An 18,888-nucleotide genomic window follows, 5' to 3' on the forward strand; every position below is an offset into this window, starting at 1 on the left:
TCTGTATGTAATACGATTGCTCTCCGGTTCAAACTACAGAATGGTCTTTGTTGGACAGATCTCATAATTGCGCAGTGTTCCCGGCTTTAATGGGCAATTACATGATGATCGGTCCAGTCTTTTATTTATTTAATGACATCATCGCTACCATGGCAATGGCGTTTGTCTCGTTCGCTCTAGCGTGCGCGTGTTTAGCCGTGCTTCGTTTGATTCTCTGAAAATCTCCATATCTGCAGAGGACCGTGAGTGAGACGCACCACTGTCAAAGGAAGACACTTACAAAAACTTAAAGGCCTGCGTTTATTTCTCTTTAACTGTATGTTAGTGTCGATTTTTAAGTTTAATGCTCTTTAAATAAAACATATTCTATGGAAAATCTGTCTCCTTATATTAATGAATGAAAAATACGTAAGTTTGACTTAGTTTTTGAATGCGATGAATTTCTTACTTTACTGAATTAATGACAAACAATACACTGGAGATGCTTTCTTTCCTTTTATGATCAAACCCTTGAAGTTACTCCATTAATCAATAAATGAATCGTTCAATTCTGATTATTGTTTTTAATTATTAAAAAAAAATAATTCAGTTTCTTTGCTCCACATAACAAGAAAATCGTTAAAACGGAGTCATTTTGGTTTGTGGACAAAACAAGACATTGGAGAACATCGTCGTTTTATGGACAGATGAATCGATTATGAAAATAATCGTGAGTTGCAGCAACTCTGCACAGAATACACTAAATAACTAAATGAAAAGCTGTATATATGTGTCATGACAATTTTGGACGACAAGATACTGTAAATATAGATGTTCTCAGCTAAGATTGAACATGAAGTATGAACTGAATCCTGGCTCAGAAATCAAGACCTAATCCAAATCAGGGATTTGACTCTTTCTAAAAAAAAAACAAAACAGTGAAGTTCAGTATTTCACTGCCACAATGTAAAAAAGATTACGCCTTTAGACTGAGGTATGACTGTTGCTTATATATCCTGCTGTCACACACATGGAGCAGGGAGGAAGTGAGTGGAGGGAATGGTTTCATGGCTAAGCTGACTGTTTGAATTAGTGTATCTGAAACGGGCATCGTCTGCTAACACTCTGACATGGTGTTGCTCTCGCCTTTGGCATGCATCCATCCCTTCAGACTGACACACACACACACACTGACATACACACATCATGCATTTCGCTTGCCTCGCTCTCTCTCTCTCCCTCTCTCTCCATCCTCCCTGCTGCGTCTGACACAGCACCCATGATCCTTTGCCTCACGGGCTATGAGCTGTCAGAGTGACGGAGCATAAGGATGTTGACATGTGATGCTACGGGACAGGATCAAATGTGTCATCATCTCCTCAAACAATGAAACAAAGAGGCGAGGCGCCGGTTTCTGTACAATAACCTCCTTTTCCAGTGATACCACAGCCAATTTTAAGTATAAAATTGATTTTTTCTTTGTTTCTTTTGTTTTATTTTTGTATATTTTGGCTCTAAAGCTTGTTTGCTGAAATCCTATATTCACACCCAGGTGTTGCAGGAGTGTGAAAAAGCTTGCAGTTGCAGGCTGCAATACAACAGATGCAAACAGTCCATCTTACTACCCATGCTGTCTGCTCTCTCGCCGAGGCTCCGCCCTCCAAACTGCCTGACGACTGCTGGTTGCCAAGTTCATGCTAAGAAAACACTTAACCATGATAGACCTGTGATAAACAGCACAGGTAGGCAGGGCACTAAGAGAGGAAGTCTTCTCTTTTTTTCGCCGGCAGTTTTATTTATTGATGACTCAGTAGCAACCTCTTTTAGACACAAATTAAAGATTATAAATTTACAATAAACACACATTTCTGATGCATTCTGGGGCAAATGCAAGCGAGGGTTTGTTTCTAATCTCTTAAACTGATAAAATGGGTGGAATAAATTAGTTTTTCTTGTAATTTACACAGTAAATATTTTCAATTTGTGTTGTCCTTAGACCTTCACTTCCCAAAAACAGCCATTTTAATGGGGAAAATGTAATCATATATCAAAGCATAACTATACACCAGATGGGTCAAATATTCAAAACTTGAGCTGAGTTATTGTCTGAGCTCAACTGATAAAATCAGTGGAATAAATTTGTGTTTTTCTTGTCATTTCCACAGTAAATATTCAAAATGTGTTAATATGTGTGAATGTTACGATTATCCTTGGACCCTGCTAATACAAGTTCAAAAAACTACAAAAAAAAAATAAATATTTCTACTGTGCAAATTCTATATACGTTGCAGTCCTTAGACCCTCACTTCAAGTATGGAAAATCTCCCGAAGACAGCCATTTTAATGGGGAAAATTGAATATCAAAGTATAATTATACAGCAGATGGGTCAATACTCAAAACTTGAGCTGGGTTATTGTCTGAGCTGAACAGGCAGAGGTGTTAAAATTAGACTTGGACAAAAAAATACATATATATATATATATATATGTATATATATATATGATTACTGTAGTAATCCTCTACTCTACTGTATCTGACAAGCTGTCGTCAGGTACAGCATTCACTATGCCCACACACACACACCAAACTGTCCCGGGCTGTCCAGGCCTCTGCTGTGTTAGTAGACCACACATCCACACATCAGCCCTTTATTGTTCCTTCCACTGTGGTAATGGAAACAGAGTCAATGTGGCACAGAGAGGGAGGAGGAGGAGGAGGAGGAGGAGGAGGAGGAGGAGGAGGGGAGGTGGTGGTGGCCAAAGAAGGGATGTGGGCCTGCATCCCTCCACGGTTGGCATCCCATTTTATACACACATTAACATATACATACACATTTACACATATACATTACTGCACACAAACGTTCTGGACACACATATACACATATACAGTACAAGGGGAGCGAGGCAAGCCACACTGAAGTGAAAACACACACACACACACACGCGCCGCCCCTGCATCTCCTCAAATGGTAGGAAATCCTGGACATGTCAAGCACATTTAGAAAAATACTTGAGGTTTCGGAGAAATTGGGATCACCTCATCTTGGAGTAACGTGACGCTGGGTAAATTAAATTAAAAAAAAAAAAAAAAAAGGAAAGACTGCCCATATGGAAGCCATCGCAGGCCTCGTGCACGCACGTACAAATCAAAAGAGCTGCGGCCCAGCTGGTAATGAGGGGCGAGCGTGACGTTTTAATGTTGTTATCCTACTGTGTGGCTTAGGTAATGGCCGTATAGGAAGGGAGGTTTTGTCCTCACACACACACACACACTCACACCCACACAGGGGGGGTCTGGGCAGTATTGTTACAGCCTAAACACATTTTTTTTAACGGTCTTTTTAGCTTTTGAAATATAGCATCAGCTCTGCGTGTAGCAGGTAGGGTTTAGTGGTTGGTCAGCAAGCTGAGTTTATTTACTTTTAAATGTCTCACAGAAGCCAACCAGTGACACAGCAGAATAGAATAGAATAGAATAGACTATTGCAGGAGATTCACTTAGATCTTTGTGTGAACAGTAATGTTAGATGTTGTGGTATTGCCCGTGTGTGTGTGTGTGTGCTCCTGTGCTATCAGTCTTGGTCAGGTCCCCTGCCCGGGTGTGCGAAGGTTCTGTCTCCCTGTGTTGTTGCAGCCTGTGTAATCATGGTATTAATTATTAGCTGTTTGCTCTCCATCATCTCCCTCCCCTGGGGCGGGCACCATGCCTGGGCTGCCAAGGGCTGGCTCTGGATGTCTCATCCACTATAAATCTGCATGTTTAACATCACAATCACCGAAACAGCAGCCACCACCACCGAGTTCTTCCACATTGGTGTACATTCCTGCAATATCTGCGTGCTTAAATAAAAAAAAAACCAAAACATTATACCTGTGCCTCTGCTGCCGCTCGTGTAAGTGTGTTATTTTCGGCGACATAAAATGATGCCACGATGTCTTTTCCCCCGTGTGTTTCCAAAACTGCTAAAACCTAAAATCATGCGGTTCAGCCAAGGAATAAACAACATGTCCCCATGGGCTTAGCCTAAATGGTGTGAGAAAAGATGTCTCACATTATCCTCCTGCTCCGTGTCCTCAGGCCAGGCTGTGAATTAGTCTCAACTCTATCTGATCGTATATGTGTCCTTAACATGCGCTGCCAGTGGCACATCCTCCACACACACACACACACACATAAACATCTTTCTCCCCTGAAATGGCACCGGTAGCGTCGCTCCTTCAGAGATACTTGTGAAATGAATTGTCTGAGGAAAGTCACAGCATCTGGCAGTGATTGTGGTGCCACAGGCAGCGTGTGTGTGTGTGTGTGTGTGTGTGTGTGTGTGTGTGAGTCACAAGGCGACAGGGATTTTCACCCCTACAGTCTTTAGGGTAAGAGACAGCTCACCCCATTATTGACCTCCGAGGTTTCCACCTGCATTTATGCTTTTAGTAGTTTTATTACTTGGTTTAAGGTCTTCATTTACTCTCAGAATGCTTCTCTATTTTAAGTGTTGCTTTTAAATAAAGAAAATGTGAAAACGTAGAAGCCACAAGCAAGAATCTTAAGATTTAACCCTCTTTTTGGGGCCACTTTCCTTGGCCTTTGACATAATATTTTATTTTTTTTGTTTTTTAAATGTAATAATGTCACTTGATTAGATGTGTACATATATTGCTACACACAGAGAGCTTGATACACATTTGACTCACATCCTCAGAATCAGAGGAATGGCGCGTTTGCATGGGGCCTGTTGTTGCATTCATCCACGACTGCCCTTGGACCTCCTGCGGTTTCCCGACCTCTTTGAACATTCCTTCACAATGGACTTATAGCCGTTGTGTGGAATTGGAGGGGAGGAAAACAATATCTTGTGATTGGATCACAATACCACATGCTGCCTGATTGCAAGTGCAGGAATTGTAAAAATCATTTAAAAAGGAAAAAAAAAAAAAAACGCTCTTGAAAATCAATGTCTGGGAAAAATCCCAAACGCTGCCAAGCAGTCTTCACCAGTGACTGGTTAAAAAACCCTTTTATTTCATACACATTTTTCTCCGAGAAAGAGAGATGTTCTAATCCTCTGTTCATTGTTAGCGCTGTGTAGGAACTGGCCGAGGGAAATAGTTATTTGATGGCAACGTAGGGGGAAAAGGGAGCTTTGCCAAAGAGGCCTTCAGAAGTTGATGGGCCGGTTTCTGTGCTGCGACTGTGAAATCTTGGCTGGAGTCGTCACAAGCTTCCGCGGCGTTATCTACTCCCAACGTTTTTTTTTTTTTGGTTTTTTTTTTGAAGATAATCTTTAAAAGAGGAAACAGAAAATGACAGTATCGGGAACAAGAGAGACGTCTAAAAAGCAAAGGTTTAATCAAGACTTACACCAGACGGAATTATCACGGAGCTAAAGCTGATTTATGTTGCCGACGCGTAAGAGGAATTCTTTGCCTTTAGAGCATCAGTGTTGGATTCTGATTTTGAGGCGATACTACAGTAAGACTCGCACTGGAGCTTCTGTTGCCAGAGGGGTAATGTTCGATCCTGTGGTATCTGTTGCCCTCGTGGAACAAAGAGCAAAAAAGAAAGAAAATGAGACCCATTTTCGCAGCAAGTGTTCCCCTGTACTACAGGTGCTTACAAACGCTGATCTCTGTTTCGGCAAGGGAGCAGGAAAGCAGGAGAAAGTATTTTAAGAACAACATTAGATTTCTCCAGCTCGGCCTTCCCAACCTTTACGGAAGCAGAGCACTGTGGGTGCTGTAGGTTACGCGGCAGACTCTGGAGCGGGGGGGGGGGGAAACTCCAGCCAAAGCATCTCTTTTTGCCTGGAGGAGAGACACGGTTAGAGACACTGTCCTTCATGTCTCCAAGAAGGAAAAGTCTCATTCACTGCGGCGGCGTGCAGGTGCCTGCAGTTGTAGCAGGCAGGCTGAAAATAAAGCCATGAGACTGCTGCGGTAAGACTTTTTGTCTCGCGTGAAAACTGACACGTCGACCAAACACGTAATTAATCACCCAAAAAAGTTGCAGCAAACTATTAGTTAAGACAGTGACGGGCAAGGCAGGGGGTCAATGAGTTGCACGGAGAAGGAGGCTGCGTCAGAAACCGGGTACATGTGAATTTAATATATTCCCCCCCCTCCGAATGTCCCACATGTTGCCATGGATCTGCTCTGAGAGTAAGAGGCCAGGCCAATAAGCCACAAACCAGGTCAGATTAGGTCAGATTAGGTGTCTGTCGCTGGCCTTTGTGCTGATAATACGACAATGAGTGGCACTTCCCCACTGCCACTTCACCTCGGCCATCCCTCACTTGTCAGGGCTCAAGCGGTCACATAGGCTCTGCCGGTTAAATAAGAGATAAAAAGGAAAGTCAGGAGAGGAGGGGAGTTCTCTGTTAGTTCAGCGCCCACAGTCGGAGGGTTTCTTGTTACTGACGAGGGTCACGGGCACAAGGAACAAGCCTCGAGACAAAAAGGGAGGGGGAAGCTGAGTGGCACATTAGCGCCGCGTCTCCCCATCACTCTTTTTAATCTGAAGAGACAACACATCTCTTGAGTTGTGGGGGACGACCATGGGAATGGGGATGTGGAAACACGAGACGGAGGATGGGGGGGACGCAAGTGTCCATACCAATTTGCTTTTACATTCCCCTGCGCACAGATGTCATCTCTCTCTCTCTCGTTCTGTGGCCATTTGTCGTTCTCACTCGCACAACTGTGATCAGAAATGTGATCACTTTTGTTCCAGCGGCAGTTTTCACTGAAGTGGAATAAAAATCAAAAGATTTCTTTGACATATGGCGCAAAGAAACCAGAAAATATTCACATTTCAGTAGATTTGAATCAAAATAGGTGACGATTCATTTACTAGTCGAATAGTCAAGTTCTTGCGGTGTATTGATCCACTCCACTTTCTAAGTGTGTACAACCATCATTACGTTCGTGATACTTTTTTTTTATTTAAGTTGCCATTTTTACTGGGTCTTTAAAACTTTTTATTTTATTTTAAACCTCTCTATCTTTTCTCGCGTGAGGCTTTCACGCCCTCTCCTTCTCCCGTCCCAATTAGTATTTCATAAGAGGCTCATCACCTTTTCACACATATCACTGATGATTAGTCTGCTGGGACAACCTTGACAGAAGAGTCTGCTGGATAGAATTAGTCAGTCTGTCAGCAGGCATCAGTTCAAGCAGGATGAGGCCAATGTCAGACATTACCTCTCTATTTCAGAACAGAGGCACAGCTGCCAAATACGCTTACTGAACTGGCACAACAAGAGCATAACCTCACCCCCATAAATATTAAAGGTGTGTGCGGTTAAGACATATTAATGTCATTTTCAATCAATCATTACTCTCCGAGGGGAAAATCCTGTTTGAGGTGTAGCAGCATTAGCAATTTTTAGCTTTTGGAAATGTCTGGATTCCCCGCTTTTGAAATGTGTGCGACAATGAGCTTCTTCTCTGCCTGTCAAAATATTTTGCCTTTTGTCCTGAGGAATCAGTTCATTTCAGTGAGATCTCTCTCTCTCTCTCTCTCTCTCTGTCTGTGTAAGGGCTTCATTAGCAAATGGGAAAAGCCAATGTCTCCCCCTATAGGTTAAAATAAAGCACTACAGTTCACTTCCACCACTATAGACAGTATGTCTGGATCAATACACTGCAAGATTATTGAAATCCAGTGTATCAAACTTCAGTTATTCCCACCCTGCACTGTGCACGTTTACATTGTGTGTTCATTAAAAACACAAACACATATCATCGTTAGTTTCAGAAGATCATTTGTTGTGGCTCAGGTGACATTTTATGACCAACTGATGCAGAAATCCAGGTCATTCCAAAGCGTTCACATAAACAATTACTCGATTAATGGGTTGTTAATCGTCAACTGGAGCTTTTTTCATTATTAAAACAAGATTTCTGATCGTTTCCAGCTCCGAAAATGTGAATATTTTCTCCCTTTCTTAGCTCCATATAACAATTAATCATTAAAAGTTTTTTTTTTTAACATTTTCCTACATTTTCTGGACCAATTTTTATTTATTTATCTCTAACATAGATTACTTTGTTTCAGCTGTTGTTGTTTTTTAAAGTGCTTATATATATACATACATGTGTATGTATGTATATTTTTCTCCTTCCTGTCGTTATTTTGAAAACCTGTTCAATAAATATAATATGAATTAATATTATTTATGTCAAGGCGAGTCGGTCGTCTTCCATGAGACAAGATGACAGATGTGCATGCGTGTGTTGAATTAAAAAAACAACCATTTCAACGTTTAGAGTTGGTAAAAGCTATATATTTTTTGTAAGTCTGGGGTAAATACAAAGAAGAACGTACAAATCCATCGATCGAGCATACACACACGTAAAAAGCCAAAAAGGTTCGGAAAAAGACAGAACATAGAAGATCTATGATCTTGTTTTTATACATTCTTATATACAGTGCATATGATTCAAATGTTACAGAGGATTAGTGTTTCATGTTCACCGTGTAGCAACACAGCCTCTTACGATGAGACAATCACACAATGTAAAGACGGACATTATGAACAAAATGAAGCCCATCGTAGGTCTGACACTGAAACACAGGCGTCAACACGGTGTCCTTATGCTGCTGCTGCTGCTGCTGCTGCTGCTGCTGCTGCTGCTCTAATTAGAGACGCAGGAACAAATCCACATACAACAACTCAGGAAACGCAGGAAGAATGATTATAACATGATGTCTGATACATGAATCGTGATTACAGAGTATACCAGTCAAGAGCAGTAAATTATTTCTTGTTACACACACAGAGCGAATGGTGTGAAGAGTGGAATGCTTATTATTATTATTATTATTATTATTATTATTGTTATTATTATATGTGTGGAGCAAAAAGAGGAATATACACCAACGACAACAAAAAACAAAGGAATCTGTTTGTTTTTCTCACAAGAAAAGCAAGTTTGTGATCATTTGTCATCGGGATGTGATCTCTCCCACCAACATTCCTTCTGTATCTCAAAAGGAAATAAGTTATTTTGGTCCAGGGAAAAAAAGAAAAAGAAAAAAAGAAAAGAAAAAAATTGCCTCTGCTTTTTTATCCAGGAAAATGAGGCTGGGTAATTTCTGCATACTTGTGAGAATATTGTGATTTCCTCATCAAAACACAGTCACATTTTCCTTTATGCTTTCTACATAATAGAGAGTACAAGGTTTAAGTGGGAGGATTGAAGTAAAACCATGCGTGGACGTGAGGGGAGATGGTGTCCCTGAGTGTGTACGCGTGTGTGTGTGTGTGTGTGTGTTTCTATATGGTTTCCACGTAATTGGCGGGGAACAAGCCTTGGCGGCCATCTTTGTCCCACCCCCTCCACCAGGCCTTATCCACCGTCTCCACGTCCCGGATGATGTCACCGGGTTCAAAGGAGATCTCAGACTCGTCCTCTGTGGGAACCACGAGATAACACGGTGAAGACCCGCTAATCACAGTGCAATTACCGCTAAGTGGAGCCGCTTTATGTGCACATGCGTGGCAATTTTCCCTTAAAAACGGCTACTTACCTGCTTGGTAGTCATAGAGAGCGCGGACGCACATTTGTTGCTCCATTAAAACCTGAGTGGGGGGTGGGTTTAAAGAGAGGCTGTAATCATGAATTGTACATTTTTGTTTATGTTAAAATCCGCGAGGCAGAATCTGTTCGTGAAGCCGCTTTCAATATGAACGTGACATACTGTATGTTTTTATTTACAACAATTGCAAATTGTACCAAAGTACCTCCTCTTGTCCGTTTTCCGAGATGTCCTGTTCCTTGTCCTTCGTGACCTCGTCCTTCTCTGGCGTGCCGCGAACCTCGTAGCACACCGCCAGCTCGGGTGAGCTCAGCTCCGTGTCAGACGGACTCAGGGAGCGTTCTGAAGGGAGAGCGGCGTGAAAGACAATCAAAACATAACAAAGAATAAAATAATAATTTAACGCACAGCGTGACGTTAATGTGATAATGGAATTGTTGTCAGACCTATGCCGTTCTGCTCCTCCTGCGCGTCCTCGCCGTTTGCGATCCCATTGGCCGACAGAACGACGCTCTCGCGTTCCACTTGTTGAAAAGCTGGCTCGGCATCTGGAGGAGTATAAGAAATCAACGCGGCCTTAGTAGGACGAAAACAGCAGTTTGCCACCAGGGGGCGACTTGTGAACTATTTATCATTCCATATCAAAACATGTTTTTTCTTTATTTTAAAAATTCTGAGAAATATCACCACAGATTGTGACACAACTGACAGAATATTGTGATATCATTTGAAGCTCATATCATCGCCCGCCTCTACTGAACAGTTGCATTATCTCAAAGAAAGATGGTACTTTTTTTCATATGACGGACCTGCTGACCAGAGTAGGGGTCAGCATCTACTCTGTCAGACCCTTGATTGAGAACGCCAGTTAACGGGAGGTCTACAGTCATGATCTCGTGTTTATGGTGGAGTTGGGAGTGCTGTGTTGAGTTCTGAAGAATCTCAACGGGGTTACGGTCTGGACTGAGTGAAAAACGATGACTCGCCACTCTTTCGCAATATTTTGAGCCTGATGAAGCTTGGCCTCATCATCATCTTGGAAAAAAAACCATCCTGTGTGGTCATCCAGTGTGTTTAGATATTTCAGCTGACCTCACTTTTTGGGCACGCGTACCGTTGCTGAATCTAGACCTGACAAACTGAGGCAACTCCGGATAATAACACTGAACATACAGTTACCTGTAACTCCTGACTCTTCTTCTTCTTCTCCTTCTTCTTCTTCTTCTTTCTCTGAAAGCCCAACAGGCTCAGTGGGCACCTGACTGTCTTCTTCTGACTGCTCATCCTCATCTCTATCTGCCGTTGCCTCATCTTGATCCTGCACCAGCTCCTCCTGTGGCGCAGTCTCAACTTCTTCTTGTTTTGAAGCCTCCTCTTCTTCTTCTTCTTCCTCCTCCTCGTCCTTCTCTACATGTTGCTTCTCCTCTCCTTCCTCCTCTTGCTCTTCAGCCTCGGTCCGGACCAGTTCTGTGGCGACACGAACACACGGCTCAGGTTGTGTTTTGGCTTCCTCTTCCACATCCACTTCTTCTTCTTCTTCTTCTTCTTCTTCATCCTCCTCCACCAGCGCGGCCTGTACTTTGAAGCCAGTGTCTGAGACCAGCTCAGTGTGCACATGAGAGGCTGTGTCGAGGTCTGTTCAATGGAAAATGATATCATTATAAAAACATTTGATAAGCACACATGTTGAGAAGGTGCCTGTGAAAGTTTGTGCAGAAAGAACAAACTGTCTTCGGTGCATATTTCAGTGACGCTTGGCCTGACTGTGCGTGTATGTGGTTGCTTTAGGAATATTTAATTGTGACTGGACTGTAAAAACATTCTGAACTCTGTCATTTCTGTATAATGAGCCTCTGATTCACATGTCTTGGCCGCTTCAGACAGTCTGCGCTACTTGAAGGAGTCTGTTGGCAGAAGCGTTAAAAGTCATTTTAGCCTGTAATAAAACAAAATTATCCCCCATTATTTTATGTCATATGATTAATGTCTTTGGTAAACAAACGCAGAGTCATTTACTCCTCTTCACACTGACTCACCCCCTGAATGTTCACGTCGCTATTTTAGAACAAAACATCTTTTCAGCAGATTTGTTCAAAAAGAGGTAAAAAAAAAATATATATATATATATATATATATAATAGAGTGTTAAGTGACTCCAGTGTAATACTTCTCGTCGCGCGCTACGCTACCTGTGTTTGGCTGCGGTCTGTCGGGAAGCGGCGCAGTCGGAGCCTGCGGAGTTAAACCAGGCTCAAAGTCAAAAGTCTGTTGCTCTGGCTGAGTCGGGGTATTTGGGGGCGAGGCGGGCAGGACCTCTAGGTGTGGCTGGATGTCCTCGACTAAAGCGGGGGACAAGGAAGCCAAGAGGCTGGGCGAGGCCGGGGGTGCGGACGGTTCTGTAGGTGACGGAGCCCTGGGCTCACTGGTCAGGGATGAAAGCGAAGCAGCAGCAGCAGCAGCAGCAGGGCGGAGAGGTGATGTCGGCGGGGACACGGGGGCTGTGGGCCTCTGAGGGGAGGTGACGGGGCGGAAGTCGGGGCTTCTGGGGGGGGACGTGGTGTGGTAGATGGGTGAGGGGGGCATTCGGGAGAAGGGCGAGACCAGCGGAGGACTGCGAGGGGAGAGTGGCGCTCTCTCTTCTGCCTTAGAGAAGATGAACGCTGTGTCCGTCAGGCTGCGCTGGTATCGTCGGAGCGGTTTGCCTGGAGAGGAAAAACCACACAGAGTAAGAATACGTACGGTAACATCCACATACGCTACACTGATGCTTGAGTTCCCATCGAGTTGATTTGGTACAGTAAAAGGTACGGGTAATTCTTAGGTACCCTTCCCTTGGGGTACCAGAGTAAAATAGTACAGTACAGTATGGTATGGTGGCTCCACCCACGACAGTGGCCACTCCCTTGCCACGGAAGTCGCGGCGTGTGGTTCCTTTTAAAAAAAGGGGAACGGAGATGAAACGTGACGACCGCCTACCAGAGCGGGAGGAGCCAGGGCTGGTGGGACTTTGAGATGATGACGATGATGAGAGTTGTCTGAAGAATTCCCTGGGATTCATGGAGCGCTGGGACACTAACGCTGCTGCCTCCTACAGGTCAGAGAGTGCACAGTCCGTACATGTGAGCGGCGCAGTGAAATCATTAAACAGACTAGAGATGAAATGTGGTATTCTGAAGGCTTTTGCACATCAGGTGATGGAGCTTTTATACCAAGCATTTAATCTACAGTGGTGTAAAGAAGTTTCACTCACTGCTGCTTTCTCTATGGACTCGCTCCTTCTCAGGCGGGCCCTCATGTCGTCCTCGTGCTCCCTCTGCAGCAGCTCCTACGAGAACAGAGACACAGCGGCGCTGCTTTTCACTCGCGTACATTTTACTGTTCGGAATCTGAACAATGCCACCGGAGAGTTTTACATTTAGACGTTAAAATGATACAGAAATCCCTTATTTCACGTCATAGAATAAGTATAATGACCTTTACATGTGTAAGACATGTATAACCATATGATTATCCTCACAGCTCGCCTCCAAAGGCAGCTCTAATCTGCAGTACTATCTCTTTATTGTATTTGATCCTCTTTAGAGCTGCACACTTCAAAGCGTTTGTACACACACTGTAACTGTTTGTCAAACTGTAACAAACTCTAAAGATGAATTCCTATTTCTGGCAACATATACGCAGAGTAAAACAGTGTGTGTGTGTGTGGGATGGAGATTCAGTGAAGGGTTTATTTGTTGAGATTTATAAAAAAAAAAGATAAGAGTTAATATTAAGGGTATATTGCATTTACTGTATGTTTTACATAGTGAAATGTTAGCAGTGGGTACGTTTAAATCAGTCCACTGTTACTTGTTTGATCCGCACACGTCACACTGATCAAAGAATTTAAAGAGCTTTAATTTCATCACGAAAATTAAATAAGAGAGTCAATTTGGTTCTTTCATGGGGGCGAAAGACTTCCAACCAGAGAGTTCACTTCATGTGCAAAGGTTCGTTTCACGCACCCATTTTGTTTTCTCCTTCCTGCGCATCTCCTCTTCCTGCTCCGCCTGTTTCCTTCTACGAGACAGAAAAGCAAATCAAATAGCATCAATCACTTGTTCCCCCCGTTCCGATCACATCTGTGGTACATCTGTAGAGAGGAGGTGGCCAGCAGGGGGCACCGTTCCAACCTCTGCTCCTCGATCATCTGCAGCTTCTCGTTCATCTTTCGGTCTCGCTCCTCCTCGTCCTTTCGTTCCCTCATCACTCGTTCTTTTTCGAGGCGCCGCCGTTCTTCTGCCGCTCGTTTCCTGTCCTCTTCCTTCCTCGCTTCCTCTTCACGCTGACACACACACACACACACAAAAGTAACTATCACTATTTTGTACAGTTTAAAACTAGCTCAGTTTTCCACAGCGTCAGTGCACTGAAGTGGTTATCCACTTCCAGATCACCAACCAAATTGGAATACTACTTTCTTGGTCCATAACCTACATGCCTGGACTTTTTTTTTTATCAAAATCCATCCTTTAATTTTTGAGTAAAGCTGTTAAAAAAGAAAGATGTCAAAACAAAATCTCCTCCGTGGAGGTCATGAAAATATATCTTTCTTTCTTTTTTCCAACTGTAAATGCAATCATTCGGCTGTAGCACATTTTAGTCACTCAAATGTGGAAAAATAGATTAAAGGCAACTGCAACATACCTCTGCACGTGCCCAGAAGTTGTCTCTGTTTATTAGTCTCATTTCCATTGCAGCGTTGGTTTTTCTGTAGTTTGTTCCCTGTGGGAAAAGACAAAGAAATAAAGAACACAGAGACAAAATGGATCAGAGAAAAAAGCAGAATGGGTTTTATGACCGAGAATTTGAACAAAAAAAATTACGATTAAGACGGATTAAAGAAACATGAAGAAAAACAACCTGAAAAACAGTACAATCTAATAAATATGAATCTGTAAAAACTGTAGAACAGCATGGATGTTTTTCATAAAGCAGTGTTATTATCTTCACATGTAACATCCTGGAAGCTAAAGTGGAACCATGAGGACACTGCACTGAGCCTCCACTGGTGTCCACAGTTTCACTTCAAAGTATATTATAAGTCTCTGCCGCCATCTCGTGGACGACGGCTGTATCGCGGGGGACGAGCCTCACCACTTTCTCCTCCTTGTCGCTGGACCTGGAGCTCCTCCTCGCCCACTGCGAAGAGTCTTGGCCGTGAGCTTTGCCGAGCTCCGCTCGTATCTTCTCCTCCGTGACGTCCTCCACCTTCTCGGCACTCATGAACACGTGTGCTTCCTGAAACACGTAGGCGGCGACAAGCAGACAAAGAGAGACGTTAGAAGTTAATCCAGCCCCTCATACTGTACGCTCCGCTTCAGCCTCTTAAACACACAACACACGCACACACACACAAAGGCTAAAAAAAATCCATGTCTCTACTATGTCTGACTTGAGGTGATGCAAAGTCGGAGGCAAACAGTTGTGCAACTGGGAGAACAAAAACACCCCCTGGTTTTAGTGTGAGCACTGGAATGCATTGGTTTTGGATGCATATAGATAGCACAGGGGAAGATGGTAAAAATATTGTGGTTGAGATGGAGAAACTGTGAAAAACAGGGTGTCAGTAACTGTGTGGAAAAAGAAAAGTTATACGCAACTGTTGCTCAACAAGTGGAAGTCAAGCTCAGGGGAGAAAAAAGAAGCATTGTCAGCAATTATAGACCAAAACACTGTGCTCCGCTGCAGCTTTCCGGGACAGATAGACATCAAACATGGCTGCATATATTGTACACAGGCCTCAGTGTGTGGCCACAGCCTCACACTCATTTCCCTGGAGAGTAAGTGGAGGCTTGTTGAAGGAGGGCCAGGTCTCTCGGCCTCCAACAGGAAACCACGGCTTCATCTGAGTGACAAGACTGACGCTGACGCCGAGCTGAGCATTCAACAGGTCGGTACAGATAAATATCCATATCACTGCTGCGATTACTGCCAACTGCATATGCAGCACCGACAAAGAAACAGACACAACAACACAGCAAGTTCTCCGCAGCGCTGACACCTGTTCGCCTCTGCAAAGTCTCTATATGTAAGATTTCTTACAGAGACTTGAGTTTGTTTGAGGAACTAATCCCACGTCAACAAAAAGACAGATCTACTGTACGAGGCCCCAGAACAGGAGGAGGGGCCGGTGGGAGGGAGTATGCATGCAAATGAGTTGTGCTAATTGTGGAACTAGCTCGCGCTTTTGCGACTGGCTCAGGCGTTTGCTGTGAAAGCTTCCGGGATCCTGACGTCCCAAACGTGCGGCGCGCTGGTGAATCTTGTCTGTGATTGGACGGTCGTTCTGCGGAAGTCCTGAGGTTCTACCATAATGACAAGTATATGGCTGTAGTGTCTGTAGTGCTTTCTGGTATCCATCCATCTATCTTCTACCACTTTATCCTTGGTTTTCTGGATATCACAAACGGTGTAGGAGTTACAGTAACGAGGAGTTACAGGGCAAATCCTGTCGGTAACGACAATACAATACAGTTTCTAACATATAGCTTCTTTCAGTAAAGGTACATAAACCGTCATGGTCAGTGAAAGCACCTTTTCAACTTACAGTACCCTTCATCTCAGTCTGTCACCAGGCCTGACGATATGAAAATGACCTGCCATCCTGACCCTGACCATGAACAGAATCTGTTTCATATTATTTCCTAAAGAAAATGAGGACCGCAGCTCCTTCTGTGATCTATTTTCACTTGAATACAGATGAGCACATGAACAAATAAAGTTACAGCTTACATCACCAAACACATGTTACTTAAATACATACGTTAAAGCGGGGGGTCTCAAAGTCCAGTGACCCTGGGGCCACCAAACATCAAGTCTGGACTTTTTTTAACCATTCACTAGGGGTGGGCAAAACGAGCTTATAATAATAATAATACGCTTTATCATTATGATACCGCAACTTTTCAAAATAAAAGTGCCTGTTCTCATATGGAACAGTATATCGTTCACAATATTTCTATATTTATTTTATACTTTCTACAGTATTTTATTGTTTTATTGTACATTTCATGGTTCGTTCTTAGGTCTATTAGGTCACGTTTTTTAGATTGTATTTGTTTTATTCATCTCTGATGGACAGCCCTTTGTTTCAGCTGTTGTTGGATTGGATCGGATTGGGTGGTGCAGAATGAATCTATTACTCAAAGAAACAAAATGACATGACGTGAAATCTATTTAAAGTTAAAAACTACAGAATTTAAATGAATTATAAACACATGACACATGACTGAAAAGACTCCAGCTCCCCCTTGTGGCACTCACGCAAAATATTCTGCATTCACAATAAAAATCATCACAATATTGGAAATGTACATAACAATTATTGTCGTTTTATTGCACTCTACATACTGTACCATCCTTACTTCATGTTCCTACACTGTAGCTTTACCAGCACTGCAGTGACTTCAAACGTGTCAAACCGAGGCCGAGTTCTTTACATTCATGCTCTCTGTATTGCTGTGCGTCCCTGAGAGTAAAACCAAAACAAAAGAAACAGACTACGTACTCTCTGTAAATGCGGGAAAATCTCCAAAAAGTGGCCAGGCAAGGTGAGCGCACAATCCTTTTCAGGATTCGTGGCATTGATGAACTTGACACGAAAAGTCGCTGTGGGAAATGAGATCATAAAGTCGGGGAGGAAAAGGAGCTCAGGGTGATGTGACAGGTCGAGACTTACTTCCTCCTATAATTGGGCTCAATTCTGCACAAACTGTCTCTCTGCTCTGGAAGTGAAGTGCTAGTCTCTCTCTCACTCTCTCTCTCTGGAGTTGTTCACAGTCCGTGAGAGGCAGTAGGGACATGTGTGTGGATACTCAAGTGTCCCCGGTTGAAGTTGGTCTCAACCGAAACGACGGGACACTGAGGAAATGTCATCGTCTGAATGTAGAGCTCTACAAATGTTGTTTTGTTACCGTGCTATAAATAATTTCTACTCCTCCTTCTTCTTCTTCTTCTTCTTGTGGCTTATCCCTTTAGAGGTCGCTACAGCAGATCATCTGCCTCCATCTTGTCCCCTCTCCCTTGTGTCCTCTTCCGTTACACCTACTGTCTTCCATGAACCTTCTCTGTGGTTCTCAACCTTGTTCATCCTGAGCTGTCCCTAGAATAGGCTCGAAAATCTCCGCATCTTCAGCTCCGCCTCCTGGCTGTTAGACTGTATTATTTCAAGTGAATGAATATATTATTACCTAAAATACACTCATACTGTATTATTGCTCTTATAGTTTCCTTCTATTGTGAATAAAAATACAGAAATAACCCTGAGCAAAAACAATAGTGTTCCTCCCTTTCAGGGTCACACCCCTGAAAAACACTCTTCTTATAATAATTGCATGTTTTTCTCCTGAAAACATGACATATGATTATTTTTCTTTTAAACGAGAACTGGAGAATAACACGTGATGATAAAGGCCTTGTGTTGGTGGTTGACGTGAAACTAGAAGCCACCGTTCTCACCGAGTGTGAGTCAAGGTGAGATGACAGACGCGAACGAGCCAAAGTGCTCCAGGGTTCAGTGCCTTGACCCAAGTGTGTTGCTTTATTCCCGACGCAACAATAGGAGCACTGTTCTTTGTTGCGCTTCAAATCCCCTGCTGCGCCCTGAAAGATTTCAGACGTTATGCCAAGCTGTCATGTGGTCACAGGAGATTGTACTTTTTGATTAATTACAGATGACTTACAATCACAACTCCTCCTGTTCTTACCCTCTTACATCTACCCTCCACTCTCCTGCAGCGTATTTGCTCAAAGGAACATCTAACCTCTCGTTTTTGAAAACACACACACACACAACCAAAACCAGCCTGAGTCTGAGTCAACATGGACATGCGGAACAATGGAAACATCTGCACTCAATTCATATTTGGAGGTTTCATTACTCGATGCTACACAGGCGTACAGTATGTAACACGCCCAAATCTACTCGCCTTGACAGAACGCCCTCACTGCCAGCTGGGACAGGCAGCGAAAGAAGAAGACTACGAGGGGGAAAGAAAAAGAAATAAGAAAATAATAGCCAAGCCCTAAATCTTAAATATGACTAAACACAGGCAACATGCAGTTTACAGATAATGTCCTTTTGTATGCAGAAGCACAAATGTCTTATTAAACCGTCAACTATTGTGACAATCAATATAATCGAAGCAAAACAAGCAAATGAGAATGTTTTTGTTTTTCTGGTTTATTTGTGCCACGCCCCCTGAAAATAGGGGAGAAATAAAACATTCCTCCTCCTCTCCGAATACGATAGCAAACCGCACAACTATGTTTATAACCTGTATCATACCTGAAAATAGAGAAGAAATAATCACACGAGTGATGTTTCC

General features: G+C 43.1%; 1 protein-coding gene across 1 annotated transcript in view; it reads right to left on the minus strand.

Annotated features, from left to right (window-relative positions):
* Positions 1 to 8,242: 8,242 nt before the first annotated feature.
* The window catches only part of si:dkey-40c11.2 (drebrin-like protein), a 29,989-nt gene continuing 19,343 nt past the window's right edge, over positions 8,243 to 18,888 (minus strand). Inside the window, exons 5-16 of the mRNA XM_044026679.1 lie at positions 14,657 to 14,800; positions 14,207 to 14,284; positions 13,693 to 13,844; positions 13,525 to 13,579; positions 12,771 to 12,845; positions 12,497 to 12,608; positions 11,710 to 12,222; positions 10,700 to 11,155; positions 9,967 to 10,068; positions 9,726 to 9,862; positions 9,512 to 9,563; positions 8,243 to 9,394 (exon numbers count right to left, since the gene is read on the minus strand). Coding sequence (XP_043882614.1) covers positions 9,258 to 9,394; positions 9,512 to 9,563; positions 9,726 to 9,862; positions 9,967 to 10,068; positions 10,700 to 11,155; positions 11,710 to 12,222; positions 12,497 to 12,608; positions 12,771 to 12,845; positions 13,525 to 13,579; positions 13,693 to 13,844; positions 14,207 to 14,284; positions 14,657 to 14,800 — 2,013 coding nt within the window. The 3' untranslated portion in view covers positions 8,243 to 9,257. The remainder of the gene's footprint in view (positions 9,395 to 9,511; positions 9,564 to 9,725; positions 9,863 to 9,966; positions 10,069 to 10,699; positions 11,156 to 11,709; positions 12,223 to 12,496; positions 12,609 to 12,770; positions 12,846 to 13,524; positions 13,580 to 13,692; positions 13,845 to 14,206; positions 14,285 to 14,656; positions 14,801 to 18,888) is intronic.

This window comes from Solea senegalensis, linkage group LG5, assembly GCF_019176455.1.
Source record: "Solea senegalensis isolate Sse05_10M linkage group LG5, IFAPA_SoseM_1, whole genome shotgun sequence".
In the NCBI taxonomy this organism is placed as follows: Eukaryota; Metazoa; Chordata; class Actinopteri; order Pleuronectiformes; family Soleidae; genus Solea; species Solea senegalensis.